Source organism: Poromitra crassiceps (genome assembly GCF_964638095.1).
Source record: "Poromitra crassiceps genome assembly, chromosome: 15".
Classification (NCBI taxonomy): Eukaryota; Metazoa; Chordata; class Actinopteri; order Beryciformes; family Melamphaidae; genus Poromitra; species Poromitra crassiceps.
Window position 1 is genome coordinate 2,687,998 of NC_139634.1, and position 18,931 is coordinate 2,706,928.

Consider the following 18,931-nt stretch of genomic DNA (forward strand, 5'->3'; position numbering starts at 1 on the left):
GTTGTCAAGTTAAAAGCATCTATAGGTGCGTCAGTACGGTAGACAGGCAGAAATTATGTGACCCAAGTGCTAAATACGGCCACTGTGAACGCCGTTAACAAGGCCAATCTCAGCAGATACCGATATACTAGCCTGGGTAAACCCAGCCTCCACGTGACCTCTGTGTACTATCAGGCATAGTCTGTGACGTCACGCTGAAGGCTGGCTTCACCCAGGCTACCAATATACGGCCGATGAATCGCTGCATCCCGAAAAAACCCTGACATCAGACAGACATTTGAAACAAAGCACACAGATGACCGAGGCCTCTAATAGCAGCTGTGTTCCATTGAGAAGGCTGATAAGAGAATGATTGGGCGTGGGGCTGGGAGTTATTTAATGGTTTTTATTGGTATTTTGGACTGTTTCAGAAGACCATAGGTTTTTACAACGGATGTAATAATAATAATGTAGAGCTCTAAAGAGAGAGGGAGAGAGCCAGTCATTCTACCATAAACTGTTGCTGTCAGCTGCTTATACTGTCAACAGGCACACTCCTAATCACCATAGGAAAACAAAAAGAAAGAAAACAAGAAAAAACAAAAAATAATAGAAATCCAACAATTTGATTTTTTTCCGTAAATAATACCCAGGATTGATCAGAAACAACAAAAGGGAGAAACAGTTTGTAGAATTATATCTTTCCACTTGAGCTGTGGTAGGAGGAAGTCAAATAATAAAAGGGGAGAGAAACACAGAGGGTCAGCCGAACATTATCCTCTGAACTTTTTCAGTTTCCATAGAAACCTAACAAACAAAGACAACGCTGAGAGGGGAGGGGGGCTACAGCCTCCACATCCAAAAACCTGCTTTCTCAATTCTTCTTTTCTTTGGGAGTGGAGAGTTTTATTGTATATACATACCGATATATAGATACCGCAGCATATGGACAGAGGCGTGTGTATATCTATATATATCCGTTACATAGAGAGTTATTTATGGAAGGAGAGAGAGACAGGCTCTGGGTGTTGCTCGTCCAGGAAGAGAGGCGGCTGCTCCTGGTTACCAACGGTTACGCTGCTCTGCCCTCAGTACAGACCGCTCAGAAACCTGCAGAGACAGACAGCATCGTTATCACACTGCTCACAGACAGACAGCATCGTTATCACACTGCTCACAGACAGACAGCATCGTTATCACACTGCTCACAGACAAACAGCATCGTTATCACACTGCTCACAGACAGCATCGTTATCACACTGCTCACAGACAGCATCGTTATCACACTGCTCACAGACAGACAGCATCGTTATCACACTGCTCACAGACAGCATCGTTATCACACTGCTCACAGACAGCATCGTTATCACACTGCTCACAGACAGACAGCATCGTTATCACACTGCTCACAGACAGCATCGTTATCACACTGCTCAGACAGACAGCATCGTTTTCACAATGCTCACAGACAGACAGGACCATTATCACAATGCTCACAGACAGCACCATTATCACACTGGTCACAGACAGACCGCATCGTTATCACACTGCTCAGACAGCATCGTTATAGTTAGACAGCAGAACGCTGAAGGCGGCTTTCTGCGGAAAAGTCCGTTGTACTGTCTGTCTCAGATGTCGATTAAAATCATTTTCACAGACCGTAAATTAACCACACTGTAAATGACACGAAAACAGTGCGGTTCACATGTGTAGGTTAGTTTGTAATGTATTTGTTATATCGCTTTTATTTTGTTATTTCCCATGAACACGGAAGTGCTTCTATTTTGAAAAGACGGTAGACTTGGGTAACTAACGGACACAACTTGACGGTGCAGTAACATGGAGAACAAGGAGATAAACGAACAGGGAGAATGTGGGAGAGCTAGTGACATCATTGAGCAGCGCCCTAGTTGGCAAAAAGGTCAAATGTTTATCTTTCTAGCAAATGTAGGTAAATGTCAGAGTTGGAAGCACACGCAGACACGCACACGCACACACAGCTTGTCTGAGGTGAAATGGAAGGGAACTAGTCATGTGATCAAATGGTGTTCTGCGGCTCACTTGTGTGTCATGACTGAGGCAGGTCCAGGTGTGCCGTGGGATTTTGAGACAAGCAAGGTTTAAATTGAGCTGCCTGGTGCCATCAACTAAAAGTGGACTCAGACAGCTCAGGATGAGAATTTCCTGCATTAACCTAAAAACGATAATGCTCTCATCCTTTGAACAGCCGCTCTTGTCCGCCTGTCCTTAAGACAAATGCGCAGAGTTACGTTCGAGTATGCACAGTCTCGCTGTCGCCGCTCGGCGGCGGCAAGGCTCCAAGTCGAGGCTGCGCAGAACCTTGTCAGCGCCTTTAGCTGAAGTGAGCACTCACTCTCTCCCCATGAGAACAGAGAAAGAGGATGATATGCAGGGGTGCAAACTCACTAGGGGTGAAAAAGGTGAGAAAAATGTGAACTGCTGAACCCCTAGGGGGGTCCGGGGGAATGCTCTCCCGGGAAGATATATATATTTTTTATATCAGCTTTAAAAGGCGGATTTACATTGATTTTAGAATATAGGGGAAAAACTCACCCTAGAATTAACGTAGTTTCACTGCTACATTAAAGAGACATCCGTTTTAGGGCATTAAAAAAACAGTCAAGAGAGTGCAGAGCCAAGTCCAAAAACATAATATGCACAACTGGAATGTAATAGCTTATTTCACAGTATTATTAAAGAGATACTGACATTTACTGTAAATCTGAGTAATTCCTCGTCTCTTCTCACATACCTATAGGGACCCATGCATCCCGAAAACTAAACTAGCAACACAGACTTATGCCTCCGCCATTAGTTCATTCTTGAGTCCAAATCGCCATTTGAGGCAAATTGGAAGAAATTCCTTGAAGGCGCTCCTGAGATGTTGCGTTACAGAGCTTGGAAATTGGGTGTGTGAGGTCACAGTGACCTTGAACTTTGACCACCAAAATGTAATCAGTTGATCCTCGAGTCCAAGTGGACGTTTGAGGCAAATTCTAAGAAATTCCATCAAGACATTCCTGAGATATCGTGTTGACAAGCTTGGAAATGGCATTCGAGAGGTCACAGTGACCTTGACCTTTGACAACCAAAATGGAATCAGTTCATCCTTGCGTCCAAGTCGATGTTTGAGCCAAATCAGAATAAATTCTATCAAGCCGGAAATTCTATCAAGCCGTTGTTGAGATATTGCGTTAAGCAACTTGGGAATGGCGTTGGTGAGGTCACAGTGACCTTGAAGTTTGACCACCAAAATGTAATCAGTTCATCCTTGAGGCCAAGTTAATGTTGGAGGCAAATTTGATTAGATTCCGTCAAGGCATTCCTGAGATGTTGCGTTAACAAGCTTGAAAATGGCGTTGGAGAGGTCACAGCGACCTTGACCTTTGATCACCAAAATGTAATCCTTTCATCCTTGCGCCCAAGTCGACGTTTGAGGCAAATTTGATGAAACACCGTCACGGCATTTCTGAGATGTTGCGCTAACAAGCTTGAAAACGGCGTTTGAGAGGTCACAGTGACCTTGGCCTTTGACCTTTGACCACAAAAATCTAATCAGTTCATCCTTGAGTGCAAGTCGATGTTTGAGACAAGTTTGATTATATACCATCAAGGCATTCCTGAGATATCGCGTTAACAAGCTTGAAAATGGCGTTCAAGAGGTCACAGTGACCTTGACCTTTGACCACCAAAATCTAATCAGATCATCCTCGAGTCTAAGTCGATGTTTGAGCCAAATTTGATGAAATTCCGTCAAGGTGTTCCTCAGATATCGCGTTAACGAACATCGTACGGACGGACATACAACGTGGATCCATAATGCCTCCGGCCTGGCTATCGCCGGCGGAGGCATAAAAAAGGCCAGGCGTAGAGTAGACTCAAATTTCCCTTCCTTTTCTATTAACAAAGCTCTTGATTAGTGACGTAGCTCTACCAGTGATGTCACCAAACCCATCCCGCCCATCTCTCGCCCCTAGGCCCCTCCCAGCCAAAGTTTATAAATGTGCCTGCACACCACGCTCGGCCTATGGAGTGTGGAGAATTGTTGAATAGAGATAGAGAGAGATTTGTGGAGCATTTTGATTAGAGTGCATAGTGTAAATTGTAGTTGTGTGTTTGTAGTATTTAGTAGTTTAGGTTTAGTTTTAGAGTACGCCTACGTTGTGTTTGTAACCCCCCGCCCACTGTCTGTTGAGTGGCCAGGGACAGGTTTGGGATAGTCATGGGTTGAAAGTGTTGTGTTCCCGGGTGCAAAAGCTACACCGGTGTGCAGTGCATCAGTTTCCCGGAGACTCGGACATCAGGCTGGAATGGCTGCGACAACTGGGCCTAGCAGATCCGCTGCATCGAGAGGGTGTTTGGCTGCAATCCTTCATTCCCCCCCGGTTAGTTTCTCTACCCACTCCTCCAGAGGCATTGCCAGTGTCACGGCCACCACCAGCCGGCCGCTGTGTTTTATGTGAATATTTCGGCTGGTTAGAATGCATTTCAAGAAACTGATCTAGCTTTCATTGCAAAACTTCGGCCAATGCTATTAGCAAACTCCTGTCTGCCATCACGCTAGCATATTAAGCCATTTAGCCGCGAGCTACACTGAATAACACAGACCCCGACAGCTTTGACTGGTGCTGGCTCACTCCCCCAGTGGTCCCGATGCATCCATACACTTCTATTACCTTCAGATAAAGGTTGTAAGCTCACCTGAAACTACCGGTGACATTCCTGATCCCATCCACTTCCATGATCTTTAGACATATGTTGTAAACACATCCCAGCGTATCGGCCACATTTTCACAATAGCGAACAACTTGGCTCATTCGGGGCAGGCTTAGTTTTATAACTTTTACCTGCCGCTCCTGCACATCACAGCACAGGCTAAATGATGCAACAAGTCTAACCCTAGGCATAAATGTGTCTTTATTGAAAAAGCAGACATCAAGTAAGCTAAAGTCTTGTTGGAGTGGACATCACAGTGCAACCGTGTACCGGTCGTCAAACTTCCCAATCATGGCTGTAACATGTTGTATTTGCGAGGGATATATATATACCCCATCGCAGTATGTGTGTTACACTGATCATTTCTAACCCGTTTGCACAGCAACGTCACTTTCATTTCAATGTTTATTTGAATAGAGACAGTTACATAGACATAGAACACTTAAAGCAGGACTAAACCCCAACACATTTAACCAATATATATGGCTTTTGGGGTGGTATGTGAAGGATTCTGGTCAAAATCCCCACATTTGAGACCAATCTGTTACAATTTTACAAACTCCTATCATTTCAGCAGCATAAGTTCCCTCTATGGGACCAAACCTGTTTTTTTTTGCCCTCAAATGAATGGGAGATTTGGTACATCGTGACGTCACGGTGGTATTTGCACGTGCCCCACTCCTGTGAATTTTCTTTTTACTTCCCCCATGTGATTATTACTGTTGTTCACGCGGCGCGAGCCCTTTAAGAGCAATGCATCAATGTGTAATCGCCTACTGTGGCTAATATTAGCTGCTAGTTAGTTATGTTAGATGGCAGTAAAACGCCACTGAATGACCAAATTGATATAACTTTTAACCATTTCGAGTAACACTTTCCATATAGATCACCAGCGTTAGTTTGTTGTTTATAACGTGGCTGTATTGATCATTTAATGTTCTCCATCTCTGATACACTGAAAATACTGGGAGGCCGGCCATAGCGTCTCTGTCGATGATTTGATTTGACAGTTCTGTGCACTGGCGTTAGCCAATCCTGGCGTGTTCCACCCCCAAATCGATTGTGTTCTGGCGCAAAGTGAGTGGGTTTCAGGACGAAACTGTCTCTAGCCACTTATGTTATCTTTAGAGCAGCGCAGTAAATACAATATTCCTGGAATGCAAGTTTAAAGGCCCAATCCGTCAATACTCACTATTACTGACGCCGGTGGCCGTTAGTGTAACTGCAGGCAGCGTGTGAACGAGCTGACGCGCGGGCACCATACTCGCACAAGCAGTTGCCTGGCAACAGCAGAGGTGTTGGTTGCTTTGTAACGTTAACTCATAAAAGTCACTTGAAAACGGCAACCTGGACAATTTATCGGTCAGATCAGCCTCGAGATGCCCAGGAAGGATTCTGGATGAATTAGGGGACGTTATTGTGGCATGTTTGGTTGTGTTTTGGCTTGCGTTGGCTGCGGGGAAGTCGATACTCATGTTAGCACAAGCCAGGAAATAGCCTGCTCCCCCTGTATGTACGGTACCGTGTAATGCCTGGAGTTGACCAAACTGAACAGTCAAACAATGTACCGTAATCATAACAGACAGTAGGCTAACGTTAGGCATGTTTCCGACTGTTATATTCATTATCAACACAAGACAGTAACGTTATTAGTGGGGCTGGTGGTAATTTCTATAAATATAGCTAAATCTATTAGTTAGCCGCGTATAGCATCAAGCTAACGTTATGGTTCTAATAGGCAGACTCACCACCGCAGCTAAATGCAGTCAAACAATAATGTTCCATGACCATAAGCATAACGGTAGTAACGTTAGGGTTGCATTACTTCACACAAGACGGTAATGCTAGCAGTTTCTGACCAGGTGGTCAGATATTTGTACTACGGAGTGACAGTAAAAATCTGGAATCTTGAAAATCCATTAGCAAGCAGCTAACGTTATCTGGTCAAAACCACATTACAGTAGCTACAAGCAGCAAGTTTCCTTCATGAACCGAAAACACAGTCCTGACTCTAGTTTCCCCCCCGATGTCGGTCACATTGCTGCTGTCTGGCCAGACGGGCTTCATTAGATAAATATTTATTTATTTATTTAGTGTGGACTTTTTCTGGAGTCTGTGTTGTTTCCTTTTGCTAGCAGCTAGCGACGAACGTAACGTTAAAAGCTACTTTAGCCATTTCCTGTTAGCCGGCGTCTAGGACAAGAGGCTCATGAACGCGCGCAGACGTCACATCCTCTAGCTGTGGCGGGAAATGCTATCCCCTTCGAAACTGCGGTTTTTCCATGTATCTTCTGAACGGCTGGTTGGAGAGAAACACCCCTGGTCGCCATTTTTAAGTTACGTCAAGGCGCATTCACTCAGTGCCAATAATAAACACTTTGTGCACATTTAATCTCGCCAGAACCAACGGAATGGGCCTTTAACTAAACAGTTACATGTCCTCTGCATTCTCTCTGCATTCAAATGAAGACATTAGCGTTTGTTTTATTTTGTATGTTACATTATTGGCCAAGTTATGTTAGTTTATGGGGGAGGAATTCTGCCAGCTAAAGAAGGGAGTATAGGCGGCCATCTTGCCTGCAGAGTTTTCAAATCAAGTAGAATGCCGTTTTGCAAGAAATCTGGGGGGTTTAGTCCTGCTTTAAACAAGAAGCGGTCTGATGTCACAACATTTATAGCTTAAGCCAATTTGCAATGCTGGTACCTAGACAATATTGAAAGGCATAATGAATGGGATGTTCATGTTGGTGGTTGGACAATAAAACATTAAAGAGGATATGAAACATTTGATCTAGGGGTGTCACGGTATGTGTATTAGTCCTGTGACGTCACGTATGGGCGTCACGGTTCGGTGCGTGCAGCTACACGACGAATCCAGAAGGTGGTGGTAAAGCACCTAAACGCTGTTTGAAGGCCATAAACTCCACAGAAGACGACACACCAAAACAACACAAGAGTCATAGAAATCCGTGTTCACAGAGTGGAACGTTTTGTGGAGAGGAAACGTTACCGAGGGTCACACCAGCGTGTTTACAAGCCGTATGTTGCTTCCATGCTACTTCACAAAACCACAACAATATCGAAGAGTCCAGCTGCTCCCCCTTTCCTGTCGTCAAAAAAGCGAGTGCAGAGCAGTATCGTAATGACTTTTATGACTCGTGCAATAAGCTGTTTTGCAAATTCTGTCAACATTCAAGCCAACGAGGTAAGCTTGCTAATGTAACGTTACATAACACTGACAAAGCTGTTAACTTGTAAGCAAGCAACTTACATCGCGTGAGATGACAAGCAAGATGCGGTGAGGAAAAGAGGGCATGACTCCTTGTCATGTTCCAACGATGACTGAATGAACGTAATCATTATGGTAAACAAAACTTGCCTCCAGTAACGTTACTTACTTGGGAAAGTGAAACCCACCCCTCCCCCGCTATCTGACAATTCGAGTTTGTTAGGCGGGGGGTCAAGTGGATTCATTCGCAGACACTTGACGGCTTGAACACCGTAACTGGGAACCCTAGGCACTTGGTAGAAATGGCAACAGGCAAATCTGGAGACTGAATGCTGTTGCGAATTCGATTGGAAAGTGTATTTTACGACTGGATGCCGAGGGCTGGCAGAGCTGACTCTTATAGCTCAAGAACATGACATCACATTACGTTATGACATCATCAGAAATATGACATCACGAGGCACCATCCAAAAAATTACATCATCACTGCAGTGAGATATGACATCATCATCAAAGAGTGACATCAGTGGCAGACCAAGTGGTACGACATCACCTAACAGTACCCTCCCTCTATGGGCGCCACCTGACGTCCAGCGAGATTTGCCACGTGAACGGCTAGACCGACAGACAACCACAGAGGGTGCTGCAGACTCTGAAGGTGAAACCTCAGTGGATGCTGCAGATTCAGAAGGTGCAGCCAAAGGGGAAGCTGCAGTCCCTGAAGGTAAAGGTAAAGTCCCACTGATTGTCACACAATGTGTGAAATTTGTTCTCCGCATTTGACCCATCCCCTGGGGGAGCGGTGAGCGGCAGCGTGCGCCGCGCTCGGGAATCATATGGTGATCTAACCCCCCAATTCCAACCCTTTGATGCTGAGTGCCAAGCAGGGAGGCAAATGGGTCCCATTCTTAGTCTTTGGTATGACTCGGCCGGGGATCGAACTCACAACCTCCCAGTCTCAGGGCGGACACTCAGACCACAAGGCCACTGAGCTGGTAAAAGGTGGAGTCTCCGCGGATGCTCCAGACTTAGAAGCCGGAGTCAAAGGGGGTGTTGCAGTTCCTAAAAGCAGAACCAAAGGAGGCTCTTCCTCAGTAGCTGGCAATCTTGGCAAAAAACTGGCAGAACTACGGGATCCTTCCGCCAGACAGGAATCAAAGGACGGGTCAAGAGCTGGAAGTGACTGTCGACGCTTAGACTGCTGCTGAAGTCCGGGCTCGGACTTGGACTTGGCGGGGGAAAGGTCTACAACACCGACCTGGAGTTGAGGTTGGACACCAACAGGTTGGCCACAAGATCAGCAGACTGGGAGGCAACCTGGGAGGGGACAGAGCTGGTCTGCAGACACTGATTCAACTTTTCGCGGACGTCTTCAAGGTGGGGTACCAAGTGATTCACCCATGGCCTCTCCTTAAAACAGCGCTGTTGGGCAACGAGACAATTTCTGATGGTAAAATGAGAGTAAAAAGCAAAACACAGAATTCAAGAAAAATTTTAACTGGATTTTTTTTTGCTCTTTTCCCCGTTGTACCGAATTTGTACCGACCCGTGACCCCGAAACCGAGTTACGTACCGAACTGTGACTTTTGTGTACCGTGACACTCCTAATTTGATCATATGACTCTAGTTCATTTGCATTTCACATCAGGCAAGACTGCTGCTTTCAAGTCTGAAATTGACCTATATCTGCTAGAAAGATGAACATTTGACCTTTTCGCTAACTAGGGCGCCGCTAGAGGACGTCACTAGGTTGACTGTACAGTAGAGTACGGTAGTGGAGTACAGGCTAGTTAAGTTGGTAGTAAGGATTTTATATATATATATAGAAGTAGATTATATATAAGGATCACATTACCGCGGTTACGCACTCACGTCAGGTCCAAGGCAGAGTCAAGCTGATTAGCGCTTCACCGCATGCAGACGAGCAGAGACACAGATCATTAGAATAATACAGGGGCCAAGCAATGTGCACAATAGCCCATTAGCGGCAACAAAGAAGCGTAAATGCCTCTCCATGTCTAGCTGAAAGTGTTGATGGCAGAGAACATGTTTTACCAATGCGTCAAACAAACGTCACTCTGGAATGAAAGTGAATGCAGTCGGACACCAAGCACGAGCGATTGATTGATTCACCCGACGTACTTGTCAATTTTGCTAAGTTAAAAAGCGTGACTATGATATGAGGGGGTGAATCAAAATGTGACAGGGACTGGTAATTTGAGTACAAAATGGGCTGAGGTCTTTTTTTTTTTTTTTACAGATTATGAAACTGTCGATTTCAAATGATGTGTCACACATTGAAATCTGAAAATAATGGAAGAGATGCTTATTTGAATGTTAGTACATTCTCAACTCAACTTTCAGAGAAAATCAGCCTGAAAGGTAGAGTACTTTTCACCCCTGGGCCAGCCAGGTATTGGGGGAGTGAACAATAGCTGCTCATTTACGCGTTATTTCGAATCGCACATAGGTTACGCAAAAACCACGCCCTGTGCCCGCCTACGCAGCAGTCAAGCGCCGGGATTGGCCAGGCGCTCATGTTGGGCTCTCTGTTATAGGACACCATTCCTGTGAGAAGCAACACCACCAAGCGAGGCTGCAATGAGGATATTGAAAGACAAAATCCTACATCGCACCAAAGCATACAATGTATTTTAATGTTATTGACTTTCTGACAACCCACCTCAGTGCTTATTATGAGGCCAGAATAACAGATGCTGCTGGCCATTGGGAAGGCTAACCCTTTACTTTTGGTTTTATTTATTGTGTATGATTCAACTTTTCATCTATGATTTTACATTATTGCATGTTTTTGTAGATTGTTGGGACTTCACTGGCCTGGAACAAACGGCTGGCCTGGGGGGGGGAGCTAGGCCTATGTGCTGTAGCCTTTTGTATTTTTAATTTTATATTTTTTATATATTTCATTTGCAGGTTAAACTGTCAGCTGAGCTCTGTTATTGAAGCTTTGAATCGATTGTGTGTTAAAAGCTTGTGTTTTCATTGGCGTTATTACAGTAATTTATTTTCAATGTCCGCTATCAAGAGCAATTTGGTTAATAAAATCGCTGGGCTGGGCACAGTGTTTGTGGTGTGTGGGAAATGTTTGTGTTAAAAGCTTGTGTGTTACGTTTTCATTAGCGTTAATACACAAATAATTCATTTCAATGTCCGCTATCAAGAGCAATTCAGTTGGTTCATGAAATCGCTGGGCTGCGTGCCTTGCAGTGTTTGTGGTGTGGGAGATACCAGCTGTCAAAAGAAGACAAAAGACTTGCTCCTGGCCAATCCCGGCGCTTGACTGCTGCGTAGGCGGGCACAGGGTGTGGTTTTTGCGTAACTTATGTGCGATTCGAAATAACGCCTCATTTACATTAACCACTCCCCGTCCACTCCAGCTGTCATCACCGGCACTCCATTCACAGATGGGAGACAGTCTGCACAACCCAGCTTCTCTTAAGTCAGTGGTTCTCAAAAGCTGTTTTCACACATGCGCTTTATACCGGGAAATGACCAGAAAGCGGTGTAATGCCTTCATGTGTGAAAGTTGTTTTCCGGTATAAGCACACCCCCGTCATCGCGGACATTTGACCACTTCTAACCTTGTGATAAGAGCGGTATGTCTGCTTCATGTGTGGGCGTGCCGATTTCCCCCCCTCCCCTCGCTCTCTGGCCAGTCCTTCAGTCCTCCGCAGCAGCCCGACACACAGGGACAGACGCAGCGAAAATGGCAGCGGCTTGTTCTGAGAGTCTTGCAAGCCGCCCAACGCTTGTAGAGAAAACAGATGCACGAAGCGAAATGTGGAAGTATTTTGCTTAAGTTGCCGACAGCGAAGGCAAGCCCCCTGGACACATCAAACTACCGTAAGCCAGTCTGTAAAAAGTGCTTCAACGCGACGCAGGTGAACGGATAAACATCGAACCAGGCTATTTCTCTCCGACAGGGATCCCAACTTCTTCAAAGATTTTAGTTCAAAGACTGGTTAGCGAATGTGAAGGATACAACATACATGCCCTCTTCAGTCAAACGAGTGTGATTTATTGTGTGACAAGCAAACTTATTTCACCATCAGAGTTTTGCCGCTATTGATTAGCCGTCATTGATTTACAGGCAATGTTCCTGTAGGCATGTGTGAAAACGGCTAAAGTGGAGTCCGGGGACCCCCATTGGTCCTTTGGGGGGTTCCAGGAGGTCCACATAACAAAGGGGGGTATTTTCACTATAATTCCATCCACAAGTAAGACAATGATAGAATGTAGGACTGTTTTGGACATGGGTGTCATACACTTTCTGTAATAAAACATCTAAAGCAAAAATCTTATCAAATGGGGGGTTTGTGGTCTAATTTTTGTCAGTTTAGGGGTCCTTGATGTGAAAAAGTTTGAGAACCACTGTCTTAAGTGACCTTGACCTTTTCTTTAAAGTTGCAAGTAAGCAGATTCCAGGCATACTGGGATAAATGGATGCAATATTTGAGTGCCATTGAACTTGTAAAAATAGAATGAATATATAATAATAATATACCCAGCAAAAAATACTTTAGAGAACTTTAGAATTGATATTGAATATTCTAGCAATTTCTGTGGACTATAAAAAGAAACAATCTGTCATTTATTTTATCATTGCATGTATACCATTTAAGACTTTTTCCAGACCTTTTTAATACCACTTTAATGTCAGTTAAAAATGAAGTGTGAAAAGAAAAGACAAAATATTGTCAGCTGCGTAACAAGTTGTAATTATTTGGTCTGTTTTAGCACTTTTGAAGTTGCACCTGATGCCCTTAATGATCCTGCAATGTAATGCTATTTTAAATTGTATATTATGCTTACGTTTGTATACATGTAACCTGAGGAACTTGAATCTTGATCTGTAAGCTTTTTTTTTAAATTGTATTTCATAAAGTGTGCTGCTGCACACATGTTGTATTCTCCTATTGTGAGTAGTTGGTAGTCTGTGTCCTTGTTAAATCTGTACTGTTTTGTTTTTTTACATGCACTCTTGACGTGTAACTCCGCCTTCTTGGCCAGCTCTCTCTTGTAAAAGAGACTCCGGTCTCAATGGGATCTTAACTGGTTAAATAAAGGTTTCATCATTCATTCATTCCGTTCGTCCGATCGACTTCAACTTTGGGGAGCGCGCTTAGGGGGACTCAAGGGAGTGCAGGGAGCTGAATTCCGTGCAATTTGGCATAGCGCCACCTACTGGCAACACAAAAAGCGCTTTATCTCTATAGCCATTCATCTGATCAACTTCAAACTTGGAGAGTGTGCTGCTGGGAACCTGACATAGAACTGCCAAATTTTGTGCAATTCGGCACAGCGCCACCTACTGGTCACACAAAAAGTGGTTTATCTTGAGAACCGTTCGTCCGATCGACTTCAAACTCGAGGAGTGTGATTAGGGGGACTAAACACTTAAGGGAGTGCAGGGAGATGAATTCTGTGCAATTTGGCATAGCGCCACCTACTGGCAACACAAAAAGTGCTTTATCTCCATAGCCATTCATCTAATCGGCTTAAAACTTGGGGAGTGCGCTTAGCGGGACTAAACACTTATAATAATAAACTTTCAAGAAACGTAATGCACACACACAGACACTGTCCTCAGTGAGCCTCCATAGCCCCTTTCCGACATGCCTTGGAACTCTGCAGTTACCCTGAGGTGGCGGTATGAACGCAATTTGGAGAGCTATGCGCGCTCCCGCGACCCTCCTACGATCCCGCCTCTGTTACCACATCGTAGCCTAGTATCAGTGGCGAGTCGGTCCCCCTCCCCTCCAGAGTGCTGTAACGTAGCTGAGCTAAGCGAGTGGGAGGAGGTGGGGGAGCCAGACAGGCAGCCCGACAGATTATTATTATATAAATAGTTGATGTGAATGAGCGAGTGAGCAAACATCACGCAGTTTCAGTTTTTCCAAATGAAGCTAGAACCTGCTCCGTGTGTCAGCCAACAGGCTGGATTGAAACGCTCTGCTCGCAAAGCTTCGTGCAGCACCCCACCTTCAAAATATACCCGTTGCGTTCATGCCTTTGATTTCACGTTTACTATAGACAGTGTTTGTCAATGATTCACGTGCAGCAGGACCGCAAAATGTCAACACAAAATCCAAGCAGTGTCAAGTCAGTCAGTATAAAATGGAAACTTCCTGGTACAACCTTCGCAATAATGGCAATTAAATAAAGTAAATGCACGTGCAATGTTTTTTGTGTGTGATTCGAAAGATACAGAACAGAGATAAACTGGAAGAATATCTGCTGCCTTCGAAAAGTACATTTTAAGCCGTAGTGAGTCGACTGATCTGTTTTTTGTTTACCAAGTAATAATTTATTGCTTTCATTTTGAAGGTAAAAACGTCTAGCTTCCTGTATTCTGTATATTTCTAGCAGACCTGTTTTCTTTGCAGCACTTGCGCACCTAGCTTTTGGGTGTGAGTTGTAGGGTTGTTTAATTAATTAGCGTTATGCGCAAACGATTATATGCACAGCGGGCAGTTATCGGCAATTATGTATTTTTGGCAACTTGTTATCAGAATTTGCATGTCGTGCTAGTTTGTTGAATAACAATGTGATTCACTTTGTGCCATTAAGGCTGTAGCCTATTATGCTCAGACTGCTGTCTTTCATGCATGAAGTGCAGTTGTGTGGTCAGTTTTCACAACGCCCCATTGTGTCATCATGCCCCAATTCCCCCCACCCCTGCCCCCTCTCTACTTTACACCCGGAGGTGCTCCACATGTCTGAAAGGGTACACTTGACGTATCGCTCAGGGGAAGCAACCCTGAGATAATCCAGAGTTCATGTCTGAAAGTGGCTCATGTCTCTTGTAAACCGAGTGCTGCAACCCCCGCCCCCATTTTACACGCTGGATTTTGTTGTTGTTCCTCTCATTGGCCGAAACTCCAGAACAATAGCAGACAATAGCCAGTGAACCGCCGCATGCAAATGAATACTGGCCATCTCTCGGAGTTAGTTTTTATCATACAAAATACACCTACTTAGTGATCCAATAACGTCTAGATTTTAATAGTTCATCCTCTTTTTTGTGTACTAATATGAGGGGGGGGGGATGACATGTTTTCACAAAACAACCTTTTTTGCAGAACCAAAATTTGCACGATTGAATGGCTGGCGAGTTGGTACTGTAAACACCAGACCGTGTCACAAATGCTTAGCACAAAGTTGAAATACCGCATCGTGGATGTATGTCTCAGAGGGATGGGAATTTCATGCATTTTCCTTAATCGTTAGTTGAAAACCTTAACGGTCAATTAATCGGTTCATCATTAACGCTGCATACCGCAAAAATAAAATAAAATTTCAGCGCCGCTTGTGCTTTGGGGGGACGCGACAGCCTGGTTCTTAATGTAGTTCAGTAGCTCAGGAAATGCCTCACAGTCCACCACGTTTATGTGCATCATGTCCTTTTCCACCATAAGGTAAATCCTGAGTTACTGTCTCTGCTGCACGCACATCAGCAGCTTGTCACAGTCAGATGTTTCACTTTCACCTCGCACTGCAATATTGACCATGCAGGCTACTCGAGCTGAGCCCATTTGAGAACGGCATCGCAATAGCCTACATACATTAGTTCATTATTTCTTGAATTGACAACTCGCTCCAGTGGAAATCCACGTCAGTTCAGCTCATAATAATAATAATAATAACTTTAATTTATATAGCGCCTTTCATAAAACCCAAGGTCACTTCACAAGAGTGGGATACAGATAGGGGAGAGAGGGGGAGGAAAACAAACAAACAAAACAAACAACAGGGATGGTTGAACTAAACTGAACTAACTAATGTGGAAAGGCCATGGAAAAGAGATGTGTTTTGAGGAGCTCACCCTAAAGTGCTCTCTGTGTGCGTGTCAGCTCGCTCCCACGCTGGATTTAACATTTTGACTGCTTCTTTGCCTCACCATTTCTGTTTCCATGGCCCATAACATGCCAATCCAGATCATACGGCGACCGCTAGTTTGGGTTAAGTAACGTTACGTGTCTTACGTTGCATGCTGCTGGTATAAAAGTTAATATAGCAGTAGCGTATGTGAGTTCCACAGCAGAAATGATGCACAGAACGTATTGTCGGTTAATCAGTTAGTTTCATTTGAATCGGTGAAGGTCTCAACGGCAAGGTTAATCATCAACATCCCTAATGTCTCCGCCAACAAGTGAGCAGTCTACATCCATGTCTGTCCAGAGTCATACAAGCACAAATACCTTGAAGCCCTACCCCTACCCCAAAACCACCCACATGCCCCCAACCACCCCTCACACCTCTATGACCTTCCTGTCCCTAGCTATGACCTTCCTGTCCCTAGCTATGGCCCATTTTCCCCTAGCCCCACCCCCTTACTGATCACACCCTCTCACCACCCACAGCCCCCTAGACATTCCCCCAACCCACCCCTCAAATCACAACTCTCTCTGACCTTTGTATTGATAGCTACAGCCCCTTTCCCCCAGACCTGCCTCTTCCTTGACCACACCCCTTCCCACATTGCCCTAGCCACCCCTCGAAACCCGACCCTCTACAACCTTCCTATCCCTAGCTATGGCCCCTTTTCCCTAGCCCTGCCCCTTTCCCTCACCACGCCCCTTCCCACCACTCACACCCCCTAGCCACTCCACCTACACACCTTGAATCCCGACTCTCTAAGACCTTCCTATCCTTAGCTACTAGGGATGCACACAATTAATCGAAGCTCGATTACTCGCTCGTTAAGGATTTACTCGAGCATGTGAAAATGTACTCGATCAAAACAAAACAAAAAGCAAGGCGCATTCTGTCAGTAGAACGGTGTTTTCAAAACATTTTTCAATGATCCTCCAGAGGGCAGAATGATATCACTGTAACAGACTGTTCAGTGTGTATGCGAGGCTCTGTGGATGTCCCCTCAGAGTTGCCGTAGAACAGGAAGTGGGGGACTTATGTTGTTGACGAGAGCCGGTGTTGACGAGTGTGCTAACGCTAGGCGCTAGCTGTCTGAGAATAAATGTGGACGCGTGTTATAACTAGGGCTGTCAAACGATTAATTTTATTAATCGCGATTAATCTTGCGATTAGCGATTAATCGCATCTTTGTATCGCATATTTAAAATGCCATTATTTTGCATTTCAAAGCATTTTTAATTAGATATTAATCATTCTTACTAGTGTGTCATGATTGGGAATCAAATTAATGCAAATAAATGTACTTTGTGATCTTGAATTTTAGATTTATTTTCAATTCAATAGAAGTGGAATGTAGACCGGAGGTAACAATGTCTACAAAATATATGTAGAACCGATACTTCCGGCGGCGGCGCTGTGGAGCAGTCGAAACCCAAAATGACACAGCCGAAGAAGGCTGTGTCTGAGCTAAAAACTTTGGCACTTCCATGTGAATAATGGCTCGGTATTGGAAATTACTGTATGTATTAATAACGTGTATATCGCGTGAAGCCATTGGAGCCGACCTCCCAGTGGTTAGAGGACCCGCGATGAGTCTCGCGCTAGCTAGCTGGTCGCTAGCTACTTTTAGGTGATCGCTCGCCTCAAACTCGATGTACTTCAGTGATATTTTAATTCAGTTTTACACAAGGTGCAAACTACGGCTCTTAACTTGTCCACTGTGCCACTTGGGGAGTTTTTTTTAAGTAAAACGAGCCATTTAGAAGCGTATTGCCGTTGTTCTCTTCCATGCCTGCATGCACAAGCAGGAGACAGGAAACCGAACGGCTTGACTACAAGTACGGGTGAGACGAAGGGACAAAATAGCGGCATGCGATTAACGCGAAAAAAAAAAACTCTGTATGGTGAGCCCTTAATCAGATCGCGATTAACGCGTTAACGCTGACAGCCCTAGTTATAATGTTACAGCCTGACTTTCTCGTTTATTGTTTTATTAAAGTGTAAGTAATAGGCGGACCCAGACACTCGGCTACATCACTATAGCCCTTTTCAGACAAGTCATAAGATGCTCTACTTGAACAGTGTTCATTCGGATAAATTGGCTGGCTCCTCTTCCTCAAACCTGGAGCAACCCACCATCAGCGAGGAAGAGGAGCGACGCACGTACAACAACAATCACTTGAACAATGTTCATTCGGATAAATTGCCTGGATCCTAGTCTCACCTGGACTGGAGGTGAGCAACTCGGCATCAGCGTTTAAGAGCTGCGACGCACTGCGAGCAGAAAATTAAACAATCTGCGGTAAGTTAGACCTAGACAGCGGCCACGGTGGGGATTCTGGCCAAATGTTGACATGTAAAAAAGTTATGCCTCTACGTTTTTATGTGTTTCATAGCCAGCTATGCAATGCTGTGAGAAATATACAATAAGTTGCTGCTGTATAAAGGGTTTATTGAGGAAAAACGCATTTGGTATGGTTTGGAAAATGTTGTATTTTTAATTACAATTACTCGATTGATTGATCGTTAACGTTACCAATGATCGATTCCGGAATTTGTGGAAAATGTGCATCCCTACTAGCTACCGCCCATTTTCCCTAGCTATGGCTCCTTTAAGCTAGCCCTGCCCCCTTCCTTGATGAAACAGAAAGACATGCGGCCACAGTGACCTTGAACTTTGACCTTTGTCCACAAAAATCTAAACAGTTCATCCTAGGGTCCAAGTAAAATAATTACACAGCTTAAAAATCATGACACAAATAATCAAGCATTAACACGTTCACTGCCAATGGCGAGTTGACTCGTCAAAAAAAATCCAACGGTTGACTGCCAATGACGAGTTGAGACGTCAAAAAAAAAATATATATATATTTTTTGACGGTGCTACGTGGATCAATGCCCCCCACGTCTCCTATAAAAATATTGGAGCCACCGAACGTGTACAACCCATTCCACCGACCCACTAAGTGGCGACAGTGCTCTCCATTCTAGAGGAAGGCAAGCAAAAAGCAGTGTGAGGAAGCCATTCTCATGAAAATGGATTGGCGAAAACGCTTTCGCGCTTGGGAGCTGGCGGTGGGGTTTTGCAAA

The 18,931-nt window shown here is 44.6% G+C and overlaps 1 protein-coding gene across 2 annotated transcripts in view; it reads right to left on the reverse strand.

Moving 5' to 3' along the window:
• Window positions 1-370: 370 nt before the first annotated feature.
• csnk1a1 (casein kinase 1, alpha 1) overlaps window positions 371-18,931 on the reverse strand; it is a 65,460-nt gene continuing 46,899 nt past the window's right edge. For both annotated transcript variants that reach the window (XM_083652402.1, XM_083652401.1), the window contains exon 10: window positions 371-1,089. In XM_083652402.1, the coding sequence (XP_083508528.1) occupies window positions 1,082-1,089 (8 nt within the window). In that variant the 3' untranslated portion in view covers window positions 371-1,081. The remainder of the gene's footprint in view (window positions 1,090-18,931) is intronic.